Source organism: Abramis brama, assembly GCF_963993115.1.
Source record: "Abramis brama genome assembly, chromosome: 12".
Taxonomy (NCBI): domain Eukaryota; kingdom Metazoa; phylum Chordata; class Actinopteri; order Cypriniformes; family Leuciscidae; genus Abramis; species Abramis brama.
In genome coordinates, this window is record NC_139974.1 from 42,028,352 (window position 1) to 42,047,860 (window position 19,509).

Genomic DNA, 19,509 nt, shown 5'->3' on the forward strand with positions numbered 1-19,509 from the left:
ATGCTGTAAGAACCAACACAGGCTATAATAACCACTATAATAAACCAACACAGGCTATAATAACCACTATAATAACCAACACAGGCTATAAGAACCAACACAGGCTATAATAACCACCATAATAGCCAACACAGGCTATAAGATCCACTATAATAACCAACACTGGCTATAATAACCAACACAGGCTATAATAACCAACACTGGCTCTAATAACCAACACAGGCTATAATAACCAACACAGGCTATAAGAACCAACACAGGCTATAATAACCACTATAATAACCAACACAGGCTATAAGAACCACTATAATAACCAACAGAGGCTATAATAACCAACACAGGCTATAATAGCCAACACAGGCTATAATAACCAACACAGGCTATAATAACCACTATAATAACCAACACAGGCTATAATAACCATCACTGGCTATAATAACCAACACAGGCTATAATAACCAACACAGGCTATAATAGCCAACACAGGCTATAATAACCAACACAGGCTATAATAACCATTATAATAACCAACACAGGCTATAATAACCAACACTGGCTATAATAACCAACACAGGCTATAATAAGCAACACAGGCTATAATAGCCAACACAGGCTATAATAACCAACACAGGCTATAATAACCACTATAATAACCAACAGAGGCTATAATAACCACTATAATAACCAACACAGGCTATAAGAACCAACACAGGCTATAATAACCACTATAAGAACCAACACAGGCTATAAGAACCACTATAATAACCAACACAGGCTATAATAGCCAACACAGGCTGTAAGAACCAACACAGGCTATAATAACCACTATAATAACCAACACAGGCTATAATAACCACTATAATAACCAACACAGGCTATAAGAACCACTATAATAACCAACAGAGGCTATAATAGCCAACACAGGCTATAAGAACCAACACAGGCTATAAGAACCACTATAATAACCAACACAGACTATAATAGCCAACACAGGCTATAAGAACCAACACAGGCTATAAGAACCACTATAATAGCCAACACAGGCTGTAAGAACCAACACAGGCTGTAATAACCACTATAATAACCAACAGAGGCTATAATAACCACTATAATAACCAACACAGGCTATAAGAACCAACACAGGCTATAATAACCACTATAATAGCCAACACAGGCTATAAGAACCAACACAGGCTATAATAACCAACACAGGCTATAATAGCGAACACAGGCTATAAGAACCAACACAGGCTATAAGAACCACTATAATAACCAACACAGGCTATAATAACCAACACAGGCTATAATAGCCAACACAGGCTATAATAACCAACACAGGCTATAATAACCATTATAATAACCAACACAGGCTATAATAACCAACACTGGCTATAATAACCAACACAGGCTATAATAAGCAACACAGGCTATAATAGCCAACACAGGCTATAATAACCAACACAGGCTATAATAACCACTATAATAACCAACACAGGCTATAAGAACCACTATAATAACCAACAGAGGCTATAATAGCCAACACAGTCTATAAGAACCAACACAGGCTATAAGAACCAACACAGGCTATAAGAACCACTATAATAACCAACACAGGCTATAATAGCCAACACAGGCTGTAAGAACCAACACAGGCTATAATAACCACTATAATAACCAACACAGGCTATAATAACCACTATAATAACCAACACAGGCTATAAGAACCACTATAATAACCAACAGAGGCTATAATAGCCAACACAGGCTATAAGAACCAACACAGGCTATAAGAACCAACACAGGCTATAAGAACCACTATAATAACCAACACAGACTATAATAGCCAACACAGGCTATAAGAACCAACACAGGCTATAATAACCACTATAATAACCAACAGAGGCTATAAGAACCACTATAATAACCAACACAGGCTATTATAACCAACACAGGCTATAATAGCCAACACAGGCTGTAAGAACCAACACAGGCTGTAAGAACCAACACAGGCTATAAGAACCAACACTATAATAACCTGCTTGGTGTCTTTAGATAAGCTGTAGACACCGGCTCTCAGCTGGACCTAATTATGGTTATTATAAGAAAGAATCCTGGAGAACACCAGCAAACTTGCAATGAGGACTGAAACTGAATTCAGGGCTAATAAAGAGCTGGAGAAAGGCTCTGCCAATATATGAGCTAAATATTACTCTAGCCTTAATAATCTGTAAATATTGGCTGCCTTTAGCTAGTGAATGTATTACTGAAATGTAACTCAGGAACTCCGTCATCAGGCAGGAATTACCACAGGAAAACTCTTTGCTTTCTTAAGCCTTGACTTTCTGAGACGGGATTGTGTCAATTACTGACAGAATCTTTATTTATGGTGGAAAAAACTCATTGTTCATACACTGCAAAAAAAATATGTTTTTCCTCAGTGTTTCTGTCTTGTTTTTCAGCACAAAAATCTAAACATTCTTAAATCAAGATACATTTACTGGAGAAGCAAAAAAAAAAAATTGAAGATATTAAGATAGTAATATGAATCAAGAAAGTGATTTTGTGCTTAAAACAAGAACAAATATCAGTCAGTGGAGTCAGAAAAATAAACTTTATTCAAAGGGAAAACTAGATTATTTTTCTGACTCCACTGACAGATATTTGTTCTTGTTTTAAGCACAAACTCACTTAATTTTCATGATATTTTTCAGAAAACAAGACTTAATATCTTCAGTCATGTTGCTTCTCCAGTAAATGTATCTTGATTTAAGAATGTTTGGATATTTGTGCTGGAAAACAAGACAGAAACACTGAGGACAACTCATTGTTACTCATACAATACTTACAAATTCTCATGTTTGTGTTGAAACAGAATATAAATGAAGTCACTCTATAGATGTTTTGTATCACAGCGGTAAATGAACAACAGGCTGAATATTAGTATATTCACCTTAAATAAGGAACACAACATACTGCAAATATCAGTATAAATGCAATTAATATTTTGCAGCTTGTTTTGGCCTGTTCATGTGGACGCCCTGATTCTCAAGTCACTCTCTCTCTCCACAGAAAGAAACGGATCAGAAAATAATCTCCCGGATCAGCGGAAGACTGAACACATACACTCAGGTTGGACTGGCCGCCGGTCAGGAGTATATGGTCAGTCTCACTGGAGAGAAGGATGGCATGATGGGAACCGAGAGCACAACACAGTTCACCACATGTGAGTCTATGCAAACACAAGCGTATGGAGCAACAGCCTTTGGTAACACTTTATTTTGATGGTCCCTTTTGAACATTCTAATAACTATAAGTAACTTTGCAACTACATGTCAACCAACTCTCATTAGAGTATTAGTAGACTGCTTAATATCTGCTAACTCTTTATTGTGATGCTCCTACAACAGACATTCTACTGACTATAAGTAACTTTGCAAGTACATGTCTGTAGATGCACACACTTGTATAATCATACAGTACTGATTCCCTGTCACATTTTAAATCCAGATCAAAACCCTTCTGTTTAGATTTTTTTTTTTTTATTGTATTGTATTTCATTGTTTTTACTTAAATATTGTTATTGTCTTGTTGATGATGTATGGTGACCTTGAGTGTCAAGAAAGGCACCTATAAATAAAATGCACAATTATAATAATAATGTCAACTTATTCTAACCCTAACGCTACCAGTCCACTAATACTCTACTAACGCTGTAATGAGAGTTAGTAGACATGTAGGTGCAATGTTACTTATAGACAACAGAATCTGTTAAAGGGACCATCAAAATAAAGTGAAACCCAGCCTTTTTAGTAGGTTTTTAACTAGTGATTCATTCATTTGTGGACAGTGATCTCCGGGCCGAAGGACTTGCACGTTGTGAAGACAAGCACCACATCAGTGGTTGTCCAATGGGAGAAGGCGCAGGGGGAGATAGACAGGTACGTCCTCTCCGTTGCAGCCAATCAGACAGAAGGATCCGTCAGACTCCCAGAGATGATCCTGGCGCCGGAGAGGGATTCGGCCCGGATCCAGGGCTTGCAACCGGGACGCTTGTATGACGTCTCAGTAGTGGCGGAGAGAGACGGTGTCCGGAGCCAGCCAGCAACCGTACAGGCCACTCCTGGTGAGTCTCAGGGTGATCAATTATAGCGTGAAACTGAACATACATTCTTATCAACAGCTCACAGAATGATGGGGAACATGGCAGTGTGACTTCAAACTTGTTACAGCTAATATTATGTATGTCATTGTGTTCATATTTTTACCAGATGTTGTATCTGACAATTCAGAAATTGGGAATTTTTGACAATCAAATGCTGGTATTTACCAACTAATGAAAGCGCTGATATTTGGTCAGGATATGAATCCAGGCCCCTTTGCATGTCAATCGTTAAAGGTACAGCAGGACTAACAGGTAATGAGAGTATAAGGAAAAGTCATCATAGAGTAAAACGTATTTATAGCCACCAGATGATGTGAATTCAGACGAGCCCCGCACTGATCGTGTATAGACCAGTCAGTCTTTACAAACCAGTGACCTCACTCTGGAAATGTCCAGGCTATTGGAATTGAGTTTTATTTGTGGCGAGGCAAAGAGTTTTGTTTAAAAGAGAAGCGCCTCATGTAAATGTGCATGACTGGAACATTTTCTCCTCTGTTTTATTGTGAAGAATGTTTCCCCCCCGACACACACAACCTTCACTCTAACCAGCAATGCCACATTTTCTATTTCTTCAGGTAGCTTTTACCTTTCTTCTTTCTTGCAGAAAATAAAAACCTCCCCAGTTTTCTATAGGACTAAAAGTGGACCTGATGCTGCATTTACTGGAAAACGAATGCCAGAATCGTTTGGATAACTGACTTAACCTGTTGCATTAACACCACATTTCTATTAACAGGATTTCCATTTGCAGCTGGGCCGGTTAGAGTTAATTTTGCAATCAAATTTTACACTTGATTCGTGCCTTTAGGGAATGTCTCAGTGCCTGAAACCAGGATGACCATGAGGACGGGGAACGTGCAGGTAGACGTGGAGCCTGGAAACAACAGAGAAAAGACACCGAGGTTCACAAACACAACACTCTTCCTGCGAAAGCAACCGCTGAGCGGCCAAGTGACTAAAGGAAAGGTTGAAAATTCAGAAAGAACAGGGAATACCAGCAGACTCAAACCAGGCGTACTTCTTAGACCAGGGCAAAAAAGACCACTACCCGTGAGAATGCATGGGATGCTTCCCAAACCCGGCACACAGCCAGAAATCACAAGAAGACCTTATAGTCCAGGAATAAAACATTTCAATTCCTCCCAGATTGGAGTGAATGGGGGAATCGTTGTGCCTTCTTCAAATCGGTCAATAACACGGTTTCCACTGAGACCGAATGTCGACTCGGCTTATCCTGTTTCTGGTGGCAAACCATTGGAACTGACAATGAAAGAGACAAGATCTCAGAAGGGAACCATCAAACCCATGTTTAGAATGGAATCTGTCGAGACCCCGAGATCCAGCGTTCACAAACTCACATCCACCCCACTGCCTTTCACAACCGAAGAGCCAACAATCACAACAGAAAAAAACCTGACAGCCTATGTCAATGGGACAAAATGTGTCCGGAAGGTTGTGGTCGGGTACAGGAGGATACATGGGAACATGTCCGATGGCAGTGTGCTGTCAAAAAAACTGAACGTTATAGTTGGCCATGTAAACGGAAACGGGCTCTTACACAAACTTCTAACGGGTGAGTCTACAGTCAATGACATGGACGAGACTAAACCTAAAGCGGAGACTTCTGAGGCCAGGAGGAGTGTGAAGGAGCAAGAAGGAGAAGTGGAAGTTGATGAAGAGGTGGATGAAAATAATGCGAATGCAACTCCCTATTCAACGAGACGTCCTGAGACGACACTGTCCTTCACCAGCACATCTCCTCACGTCTCCACATCAGCTCGACCTGAGACAGGGAATCCACATACAGCGAGAACCCAGCCGACAGCAGAACGGGCAGCGAGAAGAAACACTATCCAGGCATCTTTACTGACCATTCCCAGACCGCCAACTAGGCCAAAACACACACTTTTCAGGTCGACGTACTCTTCATCATCTTTAGAGGTGCAAAAAGAGAAGCGTCCATCTTGGCCTAGTTCAACTGCCTCCGGTTCTCCAAAAGAAGCCCTTGTAGAAACGAAAGTGTCAAATTCAAGATTTCCAGCCACGAGAGAAATCCAGGAATCAACTCCTGAACTCCCGAACACAACTCCATTACCAGTCCTCTCGAAACAAGACTCTGCAATAAAAAACACAGGCATTGAAGCCTCAGATGTGGTGCCGTTTCGTCGGACGCCTTTTAGGGGTTCCCTTCCTCGTCGTCCCAATGTCAATTCTTTTCAGAACCGTACAAGGCCCGTTCTAGAGCCGCCTCAACACCCTTCCCGAGGACCCATGAGACGAGCTTTTCCTTCAAAACCCATTATGAGGAACAACAGGACCATCAGCCAATTCAGTCCTGTCCGACCTGTGAAACCTGCCTTAACCTCGGCTATTGAGAATAACACTAGTGTTAGGATTAGACCAAATGCAGGAATCAACAGGACCAGTGGGGCCGCCGGCACACATTCCCAAATAAAACACAGTGGTACCACTCAAGTGGGCCCAAACATCAGTCCATATGGAAAAGGAAACTCTGATAGCTCTTTTTCCACAGACCATCTAATGGAAACGGATAATGAGACTCAGAAATATGTGTTGAGAGAATCAGACGGCTCCATTGAGCATGTGCGGGTCAACAACGCCTCGTCCACGGGGTTTGATCTGACATGGGATGCTCCCAAGGAAAAGTTCAAACACTTCATAATCACTCAAACTGAGCTCGGACCAGTAAACAAAGAAAAGGATGAGATGGGAAAAGACGAAGAGGCTGATGAAAGAAACGGCGAGGAAGAAGTTAATGATGGGACGACGGCAGCCAAGAGAAATAGTTTGAGCAAAGGAAAAGCTGCAGTCCATGAACCTGTTCCCAATGTCCCGAGTGCAGAGATGAAGAAGGGTGTAGGAAACATGACCACGGTTCTCCCGGGATCGGCCCGCTCGCACCACATGACCAATCTCAGCCCGCAGACCCGGTACTCTGTGTCCATCTTTGGGAAGGGACCCACGTTTCGCTCCAAAACTCACAACCTCATCATTCATACAGGTACACAAAACCAGAAGCCAACACTGCTAAACCTTAATCTGTAAATGCTGTGAGTGGATATCTTCAGTTTTACTGCTTAGCACTGTTGCTTTCCATGCTGTTACGTGTCCCGTACACTCTTGGCCATCCGGAGCTTTTAATCAAAGCAAAGATTTGATTAAAATTCATGCAGTGTGTAAATGTTAGTATGAGTATAACACTTTGTTCTCAGTGCTAACCCTGTGCATTTGGTCTTTTGTGGACAGTGTGTGTGGACATACTGAGCACATTAACTCTTTCCCTGCCATCGACAGAATCTTCTGGCTATCCGTGTTCTCACTGTTGTATGGTAGGGGGCGCTATCACACATCTTCTGAAAGAGAATCAGAGAAACACATGTTGCTGACACACATGTAAAATAACACAATCATCAAACATTAACCAGCTATAAATTTAAAACTGCGTAATGTTACTGAATGAAATGTTGAGCCAGGAACGACTGAAGCTTTGAGGTGTTGATGGACTCGACCGACTCCATCTGTGTTCGATCATCCTTCTGAATCCCATCCGCGGCGAAGACTATGACAACGTTTTTGTTAAAAATTTTACTTATTTTATTACCCACATTCAAGTGTTGATAAAAAGAATGCATAAAGCTAGATTTTTTTTTTTTAAAGCAGAGGCTCTGTTCAGATATTCATACAACAAAATATTCTGGGGCCATGAAATGATGAAAAATGCCGCACTGACTGGAAACTTTTTTTAAATAAGAATTCTGGCAGGGAAAGAGTTAAGAAACAAGCATGCTAAATAATGAAGTCTAGAATGTAATGTGTATGTCCGTCCACACACCGTCTCGTCAGGCAAATGTGTGTCTTGAATATCAACGGAACAAAAAAGAGTTGTTCGATAGTTTCATCTTAACATTGTCTCATTCATTTGGTAATAACTAACTGTTCATAACTAACATTAACATTAGATTATACAAATACACTTTAACTATTACGGCCGTAGTGTATCAGTGCTAAGTTGAATTAATTTTACATGACATTTTTTTAATTGATCTTCTTTCTTTTTTTTCGGATATGAGAGCTACTACTGATTAACGCAACAATTTATTTAGTTCATACTCTGGGTTTAAAACAGCATCATGCTAAAGATTACCAGAATAATTTCAGCTTGTCCTTCTGTTTGTAAAAATGAAGACAAATCAAACTGAATTAATCACATGTTGTGTGTGAAATAGCAGTGTAAAATCAATATAACCAGCCTGCATGACGATTCCATTAGATCTGAGCTAAATCCACACATAAGTTTGCTATTTTTATTCTAAATGTGGTAGAATTTTCAGTAATGTTGTTCAGTTCATCTTCCAGGATTTGCAGTTCTCTCAAACATAATTCTTTATTTGATGGTGTAACAAAAACGCAAGCTTCACATTTCTGCTTTTAAACCTTGGCAAAAGCATCACTGTAAATATGATTTTGTTCATCTTTACAAACTGAAGGATCAGCCAAAATGATTTTCTGCAGACGGTAATCTAATAACAAGCACATATTGATTAGCTCCGATCTTCTCTCATCCAGGCTGAGATTCAGTCAGAGCTTCATGTGTTCTTCATCAGGGTAAGGCCGTGGTCATCAGTCTCGGTCTCGTCTCACGTAACCTGCTCCATGTTGGCCAACACAACACAGACTGTGCTTCTTTTAATGAAATGACTTGACGGCTGTTCACCTTCACTTCCTCACTCATTTCGTCTTTGCATTTTTCTTCTCCTCTCCAGGTTGAAATGAGCAGCATCATAATATCATGCTTGTGTTTTCTGTGCAGGATCTCGTGTCCGTCATTAACAAGCCAGGTTTCTGTGGACTCTGTATAGGCCTCGGCCTATATACTGTATATATGTTTCGACTGCACATATATACACTCATGTTGTCCCTGAAATAACCCGCAGACTTATGTGAGGGTTTTCACAGAGACCAGAGAATTGTGAATGCAAGTAAACAAGTACTGCTTAATGTTTTATTCTGGTTTTGTTTTCTTCCTTACATCTTTTACCTCACATTTCTTCCCTTTAAATCTCTCTGTTTACTTGTTGTTCTCCCTTATCCTTGACCTTTTTTGTGAGGACTCTCTATTGGGAACAACTTCTCTTTCTTTCCTCCTCTGTCTCTTTCTCATTCTGACCTGTTTTTAATGTTCATTCAGGCCCGGAGCCTCCGTCTGATCTGGTCTTCAGCGATGTGACCGACGGCTCTTTCACCGTGTCCTGGGCCAAACCCAAGAGCGAGGTGTCCGGATTCAAGATCACACACACTCACGTACAAGAAGGTAACGCAAGCCTCAGTTTCAAAAGAGCATTAGAAACACACGTCGCATTCATTCACTGCCAGCTTGTGTCCCACGGTCCTATTACTGCATGATTTTGGGTTGAATAAATTGTAAGACTGTAAAATTCTAATATTGATTTGACCCCCTGAGCTTGGTGATTAACGTTTCATGAAATGTTGAGCATGAAAGGGAAATTGCGGTAGTTTTTTTCTTTCCTATTGTGCCGTATATCAGTGGAAGCTTGTTTCCTTCACAGAATAAAAAATAAAAAAGGTAATTGGGACGTTTTATCTCACAATTGCAAGTTTACATCTCGCAATTCTGACTTTCTCAGAATTGCATGATATAAAGTCTCAATTGCAAGTTATAAAGTAAGAACTGTGAGTTTATATCATGCAATTCTGGCTTTATTACACGCAATTGCATCTTTATATCACGCAATTCTGAGAAATAAAGTCAGAATTGTGAGATGTAAACACGCAATTGTAAAATAAAAAGTCACAATTATGTTTTAAAATGTTTTATTCTGTGGCGGAAACAAGCTTCAGAGTGAAACACTATATCAGAGAGAAACACTTCTGGAACAAGAACAAATGTGGGCAGGGCTTGATTTTGTCCATGTGGAATTGATTGGATGGTGACAGGTTGCCCCGCCCTCGCCATCAGAGAAGGGGAAGTTATTCTGATATATATTCTGATAACCGATATACACATTCCATTAAAAAATATGAATTATCTCTTTTGATTTCAGGGGGACTTTAAGCACCTGCTGTTACTAACCCTGCTGAGAGAAATGTGAGGCTGTAATTAGTTCCCTGTTCATGGTCAGATATGTGTATGTGTGTGTGTGTGTGTGTGTGTGTGTGTGTGTGTGTGTGTCGGCAGGTGAACCGGTCTCGGTCAGCGTGGACTCAGAGACGCTCCGTCTGGATCTCGCTCCGGTGTCTCCCGGCTCCTCCTACGAGGTCAGCGTGACGTCGGTGCTCGGACAAGACGAGAGCGACTCCATCACAGACACTGTGACCACCCGTGAGTCTCTCATTACACAAACACTCAAACAGGGAGCTGAGACTGATCAATGAAAGGTTTTCAGGTTCAAGTAAGGCAGCAACTAAACTAATCTGGTGGGTTGAAATGTTGTACAGTATAAAAATAACTAGAAACAAATTTGGATTAAAAGTCAAGTCAAGTCACCTTCATTTATACAACGCTTTAACAATATGGATTGTTTCAAAACAACTTTAAAGAGATAATAGGAAATTACCGTAACAGATTGTTTAGGGTTTACAGCAGCTCTAGAATAAAGTTATTGTCCAGCTAAAGTTAGTTTTGATTGATTGATTCACTTCCGTTGCGAAGATCACCAGTCACTAACCTAGGGCCCGCTAACACACACCGTTCTAACAGAAAACCCTAACGCGCTCCGGCTCATCCACACACAACACTGCCTGGTGTCTCGAGAACGCTCTCCCTGAAAGAGCTTCGAAGGTGCAAAACGATTATCCGCTATCTCTGCGCAAACCCCAAAAATGCAAACCTGCGAAAACGCAGACGTCAGATAAACAGAGAGACTAATATTAGCGTAGACGCCATCCTTCTTATGATGTAACGAGTACATCAGGATTTATGGGAAGTGTTCCCGGTTCCGGCTGACCTGATCTATGCAGCCTAACATTGAATTATAGAAGTCTATAATGTGTTATGTGCATGCTAGGTCAAAAGCATCTGCTAAACGACTGTTCAACTTTTCCCTCAGTGCCTGATCCTCCAACAGACCTGAGGGTCATAAACGTCACCGACAGTAAAGCGCTGTTGCTATGGAGACCCGCCCTGGCGACCGTCGACCGTTACATCATCGTGTACAGCTCAGACTCAGGTATGCTGTAGATCTGCACTGTCTCGGCATAAACCCTCTAAATGATACTAAAATGTGGTTCATGGTTTGTCAGAAAAGAAAGACACACTTTTCACCATTGCTGAAAGATGACCCTCCTGTGTTTCCCTCCATCAGCCCCTGGAATAACCATGGAAGTGTCCGGAAACGCAGCTGAAGAGCAGCTGCAGGCGCTGAAATCCTCGACCCGGTACAGCGTGAGCATCCAGAGCCGACTGAGAGATCTGAGCAGCTCCAGAGCCACCGCAAGCTTCAGCACCACAGGTCAGAGGTCACCATGGGTCAGAGGTCACCACAGGTCAGAGGTCAGAGGTACTGTCCTCAGTAGTCACGTTTCCACTGTCGGGCGGGCGGGGCTGATAGCCTCGAGACTGGAGCAGCGAGCCCAAAACACACTGTGCTGTCGGGCCTGAAGCTCCACACCGTAACACACCTCTCTCTGGAACAACGGCACACAAATCATTTCACCAGAAATGGAAGTTTTATCAGAAAACTATAAGAAGAAAGAAATCTGGAAACTAGTGAGATCGCAAAACGAACATGATAAAAGCGGCTGTTTGTTGGCATTTTTGTTGTTTACTTAAAGATTTAAAACCGCAGCATCGATGTTTAACCAGTTTTACAATTAAAAGTGATACATTGATCATAATGAACTAATTTGTGTCAAGATTGCTCATTAGTCGCATTGAAATAAAGTGGTTTACCGTTATTTCACAAAAGAAAGAGGACACACGCACTTATTCAGTCGAGAATGGTTATCAGACAGTCGGTGTAAAGACACGAGACGCACTGACAGATCAAATAAAAACATGATTGTGATCGCCTATATGATTAGTCTGATTTCTTCAAGCGGTCGTATTTACCATGTTTACTATAGTAATGGTTAGCGCACATAGTCTATCGCATTTCATATAAATATTTCTGCCTTATACGGTGTTCAGAATCCACATCGGATCACAAACAGAAGTTATTTCTAGCACTCGCTGCTGTCTGAAAGTGGGTTTTGAGCTCAGATGATGTTAAAGTCTTTAATGCTGATGTTCGCTGGTATATGGACTCACCCGTGGCGCTGCGTCTCCAGACTCAGGTCAGCTCCTCCTCTGTTCATAACCGCTCCTCAAGCCCGATCCGGCCCGCTTTGGACCAAGGTATTCGACCAATAAACCCTGGCCGTTGGCCCTGAGGAAATGCGAGTAATGATTTTCTCTGGGCGTCCAACATCAGTTCTGCTCAAGATCGCACAGCTGTAGAGAATCACTTTAAAGAGGACCAATTCTGCTGTTTCATGTTCAACTTTCTTTACTGTTGCTGTTTGAAGGAGCTCCAGCTCTTCTCTATATCAGTGTCAGTGTTCCTGAACTCCTGAAACGCCTCCATTGTAGTCTTGAGTTTCTTCTGGGAACGACACGCCACAATATTCCTCATTATAATAATTAATGCGCAGAATAAAGGGGCGGGGCCTGGTTGAGTTAGTTAGTAGTGTGTTAAACTGGCGGCTATGGTAAGGGGCGGGACCCAAACACACTCGAAGCGCTCGACCAATCACAACACACTGCTCCAGCCGACCAATCAGAGCACAATGTGCTTTTCAGAAGGAGGGGCTTCATAGAGACAGGAAGTAAACAGAGCGTTACTGACAGACTGGGAAGAGAGGAGCTGCAACAATGGAGAATATGAGGAAAATAATCAACATTCAAGCAGGAAAACCTGTTCTAGTAGAGCCTGAAACAACATCATGACTAAAAGGGCATAATATGGGCTCTTTAAAGGCCCGTTCACTCCAAGGACGATAACTATAATGATAAAGATATAGTTGTAAATATCGCTTCTCATTGAAACAGCACCTGTTTGTGTTGAAGGTGAATCCTCTGCATGTTTCAGGTGGTAAAACAGTGGAAGGTCCTCGTGATCTGAAGGCCAGTCAGGTGACGCCTCGCACTGCACTGTTGTCATGGAAACCACCTGTGTCCACCATCACTGGTTACAAGCTGAGCTACTTCACAGACGGCCAGGAGATCCAGGTCAGAAACCCAGCGTGTGATTAGTGTGAGTGATGAGTAAGTGATGCCATGTGGTAAGATGGTGTGTGTGTGTGTGTGTGTGTGTGTGTGTGTGTTCTTCACAGGAAGTGACGGTCGATCCCACAGTGACGGAGCTGAAGCTGAGCCGGCTGATCCCGTCCTCCCGATACACAGCTGTCCTGCGGGCTGAGGGCTCCTCCACACCCGTCTCCACCGACTTCAGCACCGGTACTGTGTGTGTGTGTGTGTGTAACCGAGAGCTCCTCCACACCCGTCTCCACCGACTTCAGCACCGGTACTGTGTGTGTGTGTGTGTGTAACCGAGAGCTCCTCCACACCCGTCTCCACCGACTTCAGCACCGGTACTGTATGTGTGTGTGTGTGTGTGTGTGTGTGTGTGGCCGAGAGCTCCTCCACACCCGTCTCCACCGACTTCAGCACCGGTATTGTGTGTGTGTGTGTGTGTGGCCGAGAGCTCCTCCACACCCGTCTCCACCAAATTTCAGCTCAAAATACCAGATCATTTATTATGAACGCGTCGTTTTTGTGTGTCCCTTTAAATGCAAATGAGCTGCAGCTCCGCCTCCGTTCAGAAGAGGGCGGAGCCTTTACACAAGCTTCAGAAACTCCGGCAATAACAGAACAGGCCAATCTCCCTCATCCAGAATCCCAGAATCACCAGGAGCGAGTGCAGCCTTACGGAGAGACTCAGGAAGAGCTTCTGAATGTTAGTGGAGACATTTCTGTAGTTGTTGTGGAGTTACACTGATCATCTCATCATCATGTTGAACTTCTCCACAAGTGTCCACAGTTCCTGAGGTCTTTATAAGACAGCGGTGACATGTTCTGGTCAATAGTGTTCAATGCTCGTCTGAGCTCAACCACAATATATGACAACAAAAACGGTAATATTATAATAAGATCCTCTTCATTCGTCAGATGAAGCCATACCCATGTAGAGCATTAGTAGACTTAGAATAAGTTGACGTGTACTTGCAAAGTTACTTATAGTCAGTAGAATGTCTGTTGGAGGCAGGGGCGTAGTTTGCGGGGGGGTTGGGGGGGAGATAACCCCCCCAATATTTAAATCTATGCATTACAACCCCCCCAATATTTATACCATGATCACATGAAAAATATGCAGACCCAAACTTCAACCCCCCCAATGTTCAAACCAAATCTACACCCTTGGTTGGAGGACCAACACAATAGAGTTAGCAGATATTAAGCAGTCTACTAATACTCTAATGAGAGTTAGTTGACATGTAGTTGCAAAGTTACTTATAGTTATTAGAATATTCAAAAGGGACCATCAAAATAAAGTGTTACAAAAATTCTTATTTGTTTTACTTTCACACTTTGATCTTGAGCTGTTTTCATGGTCTCTCTCTCTCTCTCTCTCTCTCTCTCTCTCTGTTCTCCTCAGGGAATCTCCGGTTCCCGTTTCCCGCTGATTGTTCCCAGGAGCAGCAGAACGGAGCGCAGGAGTCGGGGATCGTGGATGTGTTTCCGCAGGGCCGGGGGGGAAAGCCTCTGATGGTTTACTGTGACATGGAGACGGATGGAGGCGGCTGGACGGTACGAGGCTCATCTCGCGGCTCTATAGCGGCTCACTCGGGGATCCGGTTATCCAGAGCGAGGACAATACTTATTAGGAATAATTCATCTTTTCACACACTTTCTCTGCAGTGTCTGACTTGATGACTCTCGCTCAGTTTTAAGTAAGGGATAATGTACATCCAGCCGGTTGTTATCTCAGAATAAACCAGATCGGGTGATCAGGATCAGGTCTCCATCAGCCTGAAGGGGTTTATTCTGAGATCACACACACACACACACACACATTTATGCATTTGGCAGATGCTTTTATCCAAAGCGACTTACATTGCATTTCAAACTACACATTTACTTTCTTATCAGTTCTTGCTTTCGAACCCATGACCATGGCGTTGCAAGCGCCAGCGCTCTACTGTTTGAGGTACAGGAAAGCTTACACACACACCTGAAGGGGGTTTATCTCACACACACACACACACACACACACACACAGACACAAAGGGGGTCTATTCTAAGATAACAACCGGCTGGATGTACATTATCCCGCTTATTACACGGTGACCCGGATGAGCCTGTGTTTGTTCTCAGAGGTTGTTATCTGGGAATAATATCCCGCTGGATGGAGCGATTGACCAATCAGAATCAAGTATTCCACAGAGCCGTGTAATGAGACGCTTTATTTGCATGAACAATATTTTTCCATTCATATTGCCAAAGCATTGCAGTATCAGCAGCACGACTCCTCTACTGAGCGGACTCCTTCAGGGCCCCGTCCCAAACCACACACTTTATGTGCTCTTGCGCTCTTCTCACTTAAAACATTCGTTCAGAAACACTGATTTGTTGATGAATGGCACGTCACAAACATCATCACGTGATATGAGGCTCGTTCGTGTGTGTCAGCGGTTCGAATGAGTAACGGTAACAGTGATGTTTGCTTTAACAAACTACTAATATCCTTTATCTGTGCGTGTGTGTGTCCAGGTCTTTCAGCGGAGAAAGGATGGGAAGACGAACTTCTTCCGGAGCTGGCGGGAATACAGCAGTGGATTCGGAGCGCTGGATGGGGAATTCTGGCTCGGTGAGAGATTAAACCAGTTCATATCTGAAATATTACAAATTCCTGTGTCATCATGCAGCTGTGTGTGTGTGTGTGTGTGTGTGTGTGTGCTCTGCTGGACTGACGGCTCTTCTCCTGCTCTAGGGAACGAGCTGCTTCATAACTTCACTAAAGCGAGTCCCGTGACCCTGAGAGTGGACCTGAGAGCCGGAGACGAGGCCGTTTATGCTCGTTATTCCTCGTTCTCCGTTGACAGTGCAAAGAAATACTTCACCATCAGAGTCTCTGGATACTCGGGCACAGCCGGTGAGTCACACACACACACTCACACATACTCACACACACACACACACACACACACACACACTCACACTCACACACTGCTCTGAACATGCAAATATAGACAGGAAGAATAAGGTTGTACTCATGTAGTATGTTATACTCATGACAGTGTTTGTGTGTGTGTGTGTGTGTGTGTGTGTGTGTGTGTGTGTGTGTTTGTGTGTGTTCCTGCCAGGCGACGCGATGTCGTACCACAACACGCGCCCGTTCTCCACGCGCGACCGAGACCCGCAGCCCTTCATCACGCGCTGCGCCATGTCTTACCGCGGCGGCTGGTGGTACAAGAACTGCCACGAGGCAAACCTCAACGGCCTGTACAACACCAACACCAACCACCAGGTGTGTGTGTGTGTGTGTGTGTGTGTGCGTGAGTGTGAGTGTGTGTGTGTGTGTGTGTGTGTGTGTGTGTGCATGAGTGTGTGAGTGTGAGTGTGTGAGTGTGAGACCCTAACTTCCACGAGGCAAACCTCAACGGCCTGTACAACACCAACACCAACCACCAGGTGTGTGTGTGTGTGTGTGCGTGTGAGTGTGAGTGTGTGTGTGTGTGTGTGTGTGTGTGTGCGTGAGTGTGAGTGTGTGAGTGTGAGACCCTAACTTCCACGAGGCAAACCTCAACGGCCTGTACGACACCAACACCAACCACCAGGTGTGTGTGTGTGTGTGTGTGTGTGTGTGTGTGCGTGAGTGTGTGAGTGTGAGTGTGAGACCCTAACTTCCACGAGGCAAACCTCAACGGCCTGTACAACACCAACACCAACCACCAGGTGTGTGTGTGTGTGTGTGCGTGTGAGTGTGAGTGTGTGTGTGTGTGTGTGTGTGTGTGTGCGTGAGTGTGAGTGTGTGAGTGTGAGACCCTAACTTCCACGAGGCAAACCTCAACGGCCTGTACGACACCAACACCAACCACCAGGTGTGTGTGTGTGTGTGTGTGTGTGTGTGTGTGCGTGAGTGTGTGAGTGTGAGTGTGAGACCCTAACTTCCACGAGGCAAACCTCAACGGCCTGTACGACACCAACACCAACTACCAGGTGTGTGTGTGTGTGTGTATGTGTGTGTGTGTCGATGTGATGCATCAATTCAATGCGGGGGAAAAAACAATTTAAAATACACATTTATTTTTCTGTATAAATGTTTTTTCCAACAGCTGGAGAAACTCATTCAGCTTTACTAGATTTGCACATTTGACTTTCTTGATTGTTTTTATCTCATTGCACAAGCCGATAACGAGCTTCTGCTGATTGATCTCATGTGAGACTTGATTTTTTTTCCCTCTAAATTATAATTAAAAACTAGTTATTTTTGTGTAATAAAGTGTTTTTTGTAGTAGATATGCCAATTATACAATATTTGCTATTTTCAGACTCAATAAAGCTCAATAAATGTTCGTCATATTTTTGGTTGCTTACAGTAATAAAAATGTAACTGGTTATGATTTACACCTAACACAGATCTTGTTACAGTTCCTTTAATTTTCTCTTATTAAAATATGGCAAGTCTATTTTTATTTTACATGAGATTATCACCATGAATGCCGCTGTAAGGAGTGTGTGTGTGTGTGTGTGTGTGTTGTTCCCTCAGGGAGTGATCTGGACGCAGTGGAAAGGCAAGGATTTCTCCATTCCCTTCACTGAGATGAAGTTCCGGCCCTCTTCGTTCCGGCCCTGAACACTGCAGACGGGACATACACACACACACACACACACATCATTACTGCACATATACCCTCACCATCATCACACACACACACACACACACGTACTCCACCTGAAACACGTCGAGGCTGTAGCCGGTATATGGTGTTGTACAGTGGTGACGCTCATGCACTGCCTTCTTCAAGCCAGAGTCTCTATATCAGCTTGAACTATCAAGAGTCTGTTTGTATTCATATTGCATTGTATCATATTTCAGTGTCATTCAGAATGATTTCGTAAAATAAAATAAGCTGTGTAAGTGGGTGTATGTTACTGTTTTTGATATGGCTTTGGCAATAGATTATCATTAAAGAACAGTATTTTAAAGTTCCCCTGTTGTCAATCATATTATCCCATAAAACTCATCTTTGATCACCAAAATTACATATTTAAGCATTTTTTCCTTGAAAAGAAATTCTTCATGCCTTATAACAGCTTGACTGTAACTCGACACCCTCGCCTCATTTAGTATGTGCGTTTCTATGATTATGCAAATGAGCCCCGCCTCCACTCACTCACTCAGCTCAGAGATCCACTGGTTGACGATCACACGTTGATCTGATTGGTTACAAGGTAGTTTGTGACGTCAGAAACACCAGCGATTTCAAAGCGTGTTTTTGAGACTGTCTTTGGTTCCCTGCAGTTTTAAGGAGGAAATACTCAGCAATGGAGTCGACTTATGAATTTACACATGGTTTGTCTTAAAGCATATTAAAAACTCCACATAGACACATAAACAACATTAAAAGCTGGATTTTCACCGCAGGGGGACTTTAAGGTGAGTACTGTGGTAGATTCTCACCTGACTTTATCCTGTAATATTATCCTCAGGTGAATCGCACTCTGAAGCTCCTCTTGATGATAATATTAATAATAGTAATAATGTTTCCTGACCTCATCGAACCGCATAAGAGTCGATCGACGTCTCGTCCCTCATAAACTCGATCCCTCGGGAATAAGATATAGTGTTCCACTATCTGCTGTTCAGCAACTATATTGCCTTCGGTTATTAATCACAGGCCTCGGATCAGGGAAGCCCACCAGAGGACCAGTTTCAATAGAAGGGAACATGACAGATTACTCGTCATCACATCATGTTTCTCTAATATGATTGGTTGTACACGTGTAATTCAGCAAACCCTTCTGTAGATCAAACACATCTAGATATCTTTGATTACGTCACGTTGTTACTCAGTCATCATGAGTTTATGTATTTAGACACCGTCTAGTTTTATTTGTCCTTTTTTATATTCAGACACACTGACTTTGGCCAAAGTGTTTGGGGACGTTCAAGTTTCAAAAGCACATAATTGCTAATCCTGCAAGAAAAATAAATGTGTTATGATTCTTTAAAATAATAATAATAAAAAAATCCATCAGAATACACCAAGTCAAAAGTCTGGAATAATTAAGATTTTATGATAATTAAGATTTAATGTTTGCGAGT

General features: G+C 42.7%; 1 protein-coding gene across 1 annotated transcript in view; it reads left to right on the top strand.

The window, feature by feature from the left end:
* The window catches only part of tnxbb (tenascin XBb), a 49,819-nt gene extending 31,391 nt beyond the window's left edge, over positions 1-18,428 (top strand). Inside the window, exons 6-19 of the mRNA XM_084130849.1 lie at positions 3,070-3,223; positions 3,848-4,123; positions 4,971-7,184; positions 9,372-9,494; positions 10,380-10,523; positions 11,251-11,370; positions 11,506-11,652; positions 13,270-13,409; positions 13,514-13,637; positions 14,836-14,987; positions 15,951-16,047; positions 16,171-16,332; positions 16,544-16,707; positions 17,950-18,428. Of these exons, the coding sequence (XP_083986975.1) occupies positions 3,070-3,223; positions 3,848-4,123; positions 4,971-7,184; positions 9,372-9,494; positions 10,380-10,523; positions 11,251-11,370; positions 11,506-11,652; positions 13,270-13,409; positions 13,514-13,637; positions 14,836-14,987; positions 15,951-16,047; positions 16,171-16,332; positions 16,544-16,707; positions 17,950-18,036 (4,104 nt within the window). The 3' untranslated portion in view covers positions 18,037-18,428. The remainder of the gene's footprint in view (positions 1-3,069; positions 3,224-3,847; positions 4,124-4,970; positions 7,185-9,371; positions 9,495-10,379; positions 10,524-11,250; positions 11,371-11,505; positions 11,653-13,269; positions 13,410-13,513; positions 13,638-14,835; positions 14,988-15,950; positions 16,048-16,170; positions 16,333-16,543; positions 16,708-17,949) is intronic.
* The last annotated feature ends 1,081 nt before the right edge of the window (positions 18,429-19,509 follow it).